At 32.9% G+C, this 7,484-nt stretch overlaps 1 protein-coding gene across 1 annotated transcript; it reads right to left on the reverse strand.

Moving 5' to 3' along the window:
• Positions 1-81: 81 nt before the first annotated feature.
• Positions 82-755, reverse strand: LOC105617621 (dolichyl-diphosphooligosaccharide--protein glycosyltransferase subunit DAD1). The gene is made up of 2 exons (XM_012199175.1): positions 551-755; positions 82-212 (listed from the first exon to the last, which is right to left on the reverse strand). Exons 1-2 carry the CDS (start codon positions 753-755, stop codon positions 82-84), a joined length of 336 nt encoding a protein of 111 aa, XP_012054565.1.
• Between the last annotated feature and the right edge of the window lie 6,729 nt (positions 756-7,484).

The following is a 7,484-nucleotide window of genomic DNA, read 5'->3' on the forward strand; positions in this document are numbered from 1 at the left end:
TATATATATATATATATATATATATATATATATATATGTATATATATATATATATATATATATATACTATAGCAGGACATCTTATCCAATGAAATTCATTATAACAATATGTAAAATAATATGTGCAAAAATGAAGTCTGCAAATCCCCTTTCTGGGCTTATACCATGAAATTGACTTCTATTTTGTGGATTAACTTGCAATCGGAGACAAACTGAAAAAGAAAAATAACGTAAAATCATCAATTACCTATGCAAATGAGTGAAAAAAGATAATAGCTTTAATGTAATCTTTGAACATGAGAGTACTAGAATGATATTTGGAAATTCGTATCAATAGTACAACGTGAAAAAAGACAGAATCCAAGGCTATATATCAAAAGTTATGATACTAAAAATCTACAATGCACATAATGTAAATTATAAATTTTCAGTATAGTAAATTTTGAAACATAACTAAAGTACATGTGTATTTATAGATTGCACATTAGATGATGATTAGTCAAAGAGTTGTGCAGAAAGAAACTCGTATAATGAATAGAGACATAATTACCTCCTAAAATGAAGCAGGATACACAGGATATGAAACCACTAAGAAAACTATTGAAAGGAAAAGTGCCGACGAGGCAACAATATACGAATTGGATAACACCCGTCAGAAATACATACAATAAGTATGCATCGATAATTTTCAGTTTCTTGGGTGTATTTTTTGTGTATTCTGACCAAAATTTGTATAACACTGTCAACGCCGTCATATTTATCAATCTTGACACAGAATATTATAAGAACGAAATATTTGAAAATTTTTCACGTATACATGCGTGGCAAGCACCGGCGATGACACGTATTGCACATATATTGTACAGAGAGAAACCTCTCTGCATTGCACGAGCCCGCAAAAAAAAATAGATATGTTGTGTAGTTTACATGCACTTCTTCAGAGGGCAGTAGTGCGCGGGCTTTTTGAGGTAATACAGCGCATTACAGCGATTACAGGAAAGATGCTCAACTAGATTACCGACGAGACACTATTAAAGACCATCAACCCTGAGCAAATTTTCGGTGGTATAAAAAGGGCCTCAAGGGCTCCGGAGATAATTGAAGAATGCTGATATTATCGACAATTGATATAAATTTGCTATTATTAACATATAATTAAATAACATTAAATATTTGGCTCGTATATTATTAAATTCATGATTTTTTTATTACATAAATGTTCCATAAATAAATAAATATACATACTTGTAAAGTTATATTCTATATATTGCAGAAAAATTACAATTTTTTTCTCTGCAATTATCATCATTGATAATCAAACTTTGACTGAAATTACAATTTTAAAGAAAAATCGAGTATGATTGAATTCTAAATACATAAATACGTTTACTAAACTAATAAATTATAAAATTAGTACAATATTATCAGTTTTTAACTCTTAATTATTTCAATATTCACAAGAACGCGAACTCTCGTAAGGATGTCGATCTTTAATAGTATCTTGTCGGTGATCAGACTGAACCAGAAAGAAATTTGAGAGTAGCCATCTCGGGACCAACTCTGATTAACTTTAATCGATGATTAACCTAATAAGCAGTGTAGCCAACAGCAAAACTTTTAATTGTAAAGTTGTTTTTAATCCAATTTCTTCGTGAAATACCTCTTTCCTCTTTGCATATTTTTGAGGAAAATATTTATATTTATTATCACAGTACGCGTACAATATTACATAAAGATGCGTATAAATAAATATATCACATAGATTAGATTAAGGATAACAAAACGAATGCTGTTGGTTGGCTGCACTCAAGATTAGATTAATCAATTAAAGTTATAATCGGAGTTGGTCGAGATGGTCTTTATTTGTGTGACGCTTGAAAATTTACATTAGCGACACCAGCATTAATTATATAGAATGATGCGAACTACATATCACACTATCGATACTGTTAATAAAGTCGTAGCGTGAAAAAAATTGAATACATATGAGTCTCGTCACTTAAATCGAAAATCGATATTGAACACGAATTCGGTGAACACTATATTCACAAACTGTGATGAAATCGTGAAAGATGTGCTTTTTTTTGCACATGACGATGCAAAGCCGAGTTCTCATTGGATATCGCTCATTGCTCATCTCTCATCACGTCCAGTGGGTCCAGCAATAGGTCGATATTCATAGTCAGTTCATATTTTAATGGCGGTATTCGTAGTTCCTTCTTATCTTAAGACATCGACGAGATACTATTAAAGACTGTCAACTCTGAGCAAATTTTCAGCGATATAAAAAGAGGCCGAAGGGTCCAGAGATAATTGAAGAACGCTGACATTATCGACAATTGATATAAATTTGCTATTAACATAAATATTTGACTTATGCATTATTAAATTGATGATTTTTTATTATATAAATGTTCCATAAATAAATGTGCATACTTATAAAGCTATAATATCCTATATATTGCAGAAAAATTACATTTTTTCTCTGCAGTTATCATCTCTGTTGATAATCAAACTTTGATGATAATATTGAAATCACAATTTTAAAGGCAAATCGAGTATTCTTGAGTTCTAAATAATAAATACATCTACTAAACTAATAAATCATAAAATTAATACAATTATTTTAACTCTTAATCACTTCAATATTCTCAAGGACGAGAACTCCTGTAAGAATGTCGGTCTTTAATAGTCGATGCTTAAGGCAATAGTGCACAGGAGCATTTTGCGGTTACAGGTTATAGAAAAAAGGCTCTCGTGTCCTCTCTCAAGTTTCTCTCTGCACGAACACATAACCGTACCCCATTTTTGATATTACGATTTTATCGACAATTTCGCAAAATATGACACTTAGTGTTTTTGGTCCGACCGGGTTTGCATCAACTTGGGTTAGAAAATGCTTCGTTATTGGTTGACGTTACACACTCTATCAATAGGAGAGCACAGAATATCATTACTTCAACTCAGATTAGTATAAACTCGGTCGGGCCGAAAACGCTAATTTTCATATCGCTAAAATGGATGTTGGTGCGCTAATTGATGCACGAAAAAGATTGAGAGAGAGAGAGAGAGAGAGAGAGAGAGAAGAGAGAAACGATTGCTGAGAGAGAGAGGAAAAACATTAACGTATAACGGTTGTATAACGGTGAAACTACATCATATGCAGAATTCATAGAATGTTTTGCACTTATGTATATGTACTGCTTACGCATTTTACGATTAGCTTGTTCGTTCGCTTATGTTTGCTTATTTGAAACTTAAAAACTGATATTCGGAGAGGCGATCAAGAATATGATTGATGATAATCAGTATACTTACAATGCCAATATACAGGTTGCACTTTCTTGCACTAATACTTCACAATGAAAAAACTTATGTTAGATACTAAAAAGATACACAAATTAAGCATTCGTATAATATTTCTTTTGGTTCATAAATAAATTATTTACAATTAAAAAATCGATTTACATATTTTACGGTTTTATTTTTCCAAATATTAAAAACATTTATATAAATAAATAAGTTTGAAAATGACCGCATTTTGCATTAAGATGGCAAGTTTAAGGTACTTTAGAAATCTAGTGACTTTATGACTGGCTGCTAAGTAACGCACTCTATAACAAAATCCCGAACGTAATTAAATTATCGTCAAACGGTAAATAAAATAACATAAAAAATGTTAAGTTATATATATTTTTTTTTATTTATTACCGACTTACTTAGAAGAATTGTTAATCTTTAAATAATAATTTTTATTAATCTTGTGTTTATAAAAAAATCATGTTCCGCATTTCTTTTTATCATCAAAATTATATTTTTATAAAATTATTACATGATTTTGTTCACAAATACCTAACTGTGAGTTAATTTTATTATTTTGTTTGTGTGAGCTATATCGTGAGCTATCGTGGTCAATCCTTTATCTTCAAAACGCAATAATTGCAACAAAATACTTAAATTAATTCATAACCTAGTTAAATTGTATCACATCTTTAACTTTAAATATTTAATGATGTCATAAATAAATATCTACATCAGCTTAAAATTTACATCAGCTTTCAATTAAAAAAGAAAAATATTTTTATTTCAGTGTTTTTCTTTTTTACTGAAAACCATATCGAGTCAATTAACTGCAATGTAAATATCGAAATTTGAGATGATATTAATAAATCATTATCGTACAATTTCAATATATCATTCTTCTTATAATTCCAACATACATCACTCGTTATATAACAGAAAAAATTACGAGATTTAGTTAATCAGCAGCCCATTCTCGGAGAATTCAATATGGGATGCATATTTCAGATAAAGTTATGAGAAAGATTTAGACTTGATCGTCGATTAAATTTGAGAGTTGCCACTGCAGCATATTTAACTGTATTTCCTGAACCGGATGCATGATCGATTGTTACTGGAGATGGAGAGAAAACCGTAAATGAAAAATATGTACTTATTCTTACGCGATGTGCCGAGCAGAACGATGAGGTAAAAATCGATCAAACTCATCGGTTTCGAGGAAGAAATGTTTATCGTTCTCTTACTGGAGATGCAATTTCGGTCATGCATAAAATGGCATGGCTTCAAAGTAGAGCTGCTTCCTTTTAGATATATACATTGTTCGCTCATCATATTCAAAGAATTCGCACAACGAGATAGAGATTTTTCTGAACGAAACAATCTGTGTGAATCGTTGTATGTAGTTTATAGTTGATATTGATAAAACGTAATATTTTTGTTTGAATTTTTTTTATATGCTTATCAATTGTTTATTTAAATTTAATATTTCCAGTTTTTATTTAATTATTGAGTTGTCCGGAAAGTTCGTGCCGACTAACCTATTAGGTGTACAACTTTGCTTCCGCCATTTTTTTCCGAAATTCGAGGCTTTATTGTAAAAAACTGGTTATACATTTATGATTCAAAGTATTGTCCATCGCTGGCCACTACTTTCTCCCATCTTTCGGGTAGCGTACGAATCCCGCGTCGAAAAAACTGGTCATCTTTTGAGGCTATCCACGAATCGACCCAATTTTTTACTTCTTCATAAGACCGGAAGTGCTGGTCAGCCAGGCCGTGTGCCATTGATCGAAACAAGTGATAGTCAGAGGGAGCAACGTCTGGAGAATACGGCGAGTGGGGTAGGACTTCCCATTTCAACGTTTCCAAGTATGTCTTGACCACTTTCGCAACATGGGATCGAGCATTGTCATGCTGCAAAATCACTTTATCGTGTCTCTCGTTGTATTGCGGCCGTTTGTCTTTCAATGCTCGGCTCAAATGCATCAATTGCGTTCGATACCGATCGCCTGTGATTGTTTCAGTCGGTTTTAACAGTTCATAATACACCGAGCTGGTCCCACCAAATACAGAGCATGACCTTGGACGTCAAAATCACCGTTCTTGAAGCGTTGAAACCACTCATGACACTCTTTCTTTCACTAATAGCGGCCTCACCATAAGTATTTGAGAGCATTCGATGAGCCTCAGCCGCAGATTTCTTCATATTGAAGCAAAAAATTAAAACCTCCCACAAATGACGAGAATTTGACTCGTAAACTGACATTTTTAATCGAGAATAACTTTATGATGCACAAATCGACTAATGTTTCTATGGGGTTATGTTGACAGATGCCCAAGTTTATTGTATGACGTCTATGATCTATTTATTTCGACCACTACTTACCGCTAAAGCAATCTATAGGAAAACGGCGGAAGCAACCTAATATATACACCTAATATATAATTTAATAAATGTATACTAAAATTTAAATTTTCTGCGTTTCAATTTTTCTTCATCGGCACGAACTTTCCGGACAACCCAATATATTATATTAATGTCATGCCATAGAATACTATAATGCGCGTCTTTTTCTCTAGAATCTCTTTCTTCAGGATTAAAAAATTAAAATCGTTGAATTATTAAAAATAAATAAAAAAAAAGTTTCCATGTATCTATGTGTGCTACGTAAATTTATTAGTTACTCGAATTTTGTAATTAACAAAACTGATATTTATTATTCGTAAGTTGTTGTTATGTTTAAAAACATAACATTCTTTCTTCCCTTTCTTCGACGAAAACTTGAGTTTATTTCTCAAATTTGAACACATGAAAGAAGAATTAATATCTTTTATAGAAAAATGATCGACGCAATAATATAGATCATGGACGCAAAATTCTTGTATCAATTTTTTTTCCACACAAATCTCTCGCTCACTTGGCGATTTACTATGACGAATGTTGTTAAATGTTGCAAGACAATGTCCAATCCGCAAATTGGCTAATCGGCACAGGAAAATGAGAACGCGGCTTGCAATGATCGCGCTCGTTCGATCGCCATTGCACACTACGCGGCGCGGCGCGCGAGATAGGCGACGGTTTCGTCTTATAAATTATTGCGGCTTCTCGACTCCGCGGGTTACGCGGAGGGTCCTTCAGGCGAGCTGCTACCTTGGAGTACAACCTGACGAGTGGTGTCCTGACAAGCAGCCTGTTGCGTGACCCGAGCGATCAATATCTGTGCGAGCGCAACACCCGGCAACTGCTCCTCGTATCTTCGTATAAACTGGCCGATATACGCGCCCTTTTCGCGCCACACCGCGTTGGCGTTCCCTTTTCCCTCAGTTTAATCTTTTCCAGCTTGAAGAAGGTTGCCGTGTACGCGATAACTGCCAGGTAACTTATAGTTTCATATTACACGCCAAACTGGTAGCGACGGAGAAAATAAGGCGCCCTCGCACGAATATTCGATAAGAATTTTTGTAATGGCTCCAATCGAAAACTGTGCGTCTCGTCGTATCGCGACGCGTCGCGTCGATGTGTGAAACGTGTGAGACGAAGATTTTCAAACCGCCCTTCAACCTTATTTCAATTTTGTCTAAAAATTGAAATATCCTTCCTTTGAATAAAAGAGCAGAAAAATGATAAAGAACATTTGGAGCGGAAAAAGCTTACACACACACACACACACAGATGCGACAAGATTTTTCTATAGAGATTTTCCATCTGAGATTTTTCTTTATCAAGTATTTTATCATTAGATAATTGGAATTGAACTTTTTATAGCAATTATAATTCTATATAGCTAAATTGACTAAATTATTAACACGATTATCTAACATGATTAATTCTTTCGAAAGTTATCTAGTTTGTAACTTAATTATTTTATTTGTCTTTTATCATAGAATAGTTTCTGACATTTGCATTTATAAAAACAATTCTGTAATAGAAAGAATCATTTATCGTTAAAACATTAATAATTAAAACTAATTTGAATATTGGTAAAAGTACATAAAATGATTCACTTTTGTACATCATATATAGCATATAGCTTGAGAATTAAAAATAGAATTCTTTTATCGGCGAAAATTTTTTTCATAAACGCAAATAAAGTTAAGTTTAAATAGGATAGTAGTTTTGTTATTTTGCTGCTCACTTGTACCGTGCTTCTGAGAGCTCTCTTTGTTTAATCTCTCTCTCTCTC

The sequence above is a fragment of the Atta cephalotes genome, assembly GCF_000143395.1.
Source record: "Atta cephalotes unplaced genomic scaffold scaffold00013, whole genome shotgun sequence".
In the NCBI taxonomy this organism is placed as follows: domain Eukaryota; kingdom Metazoa; phylum Arthropoda; class Insecta; order Hymenoptera; family Formicidae; genus Atta; species Atta cephalotes.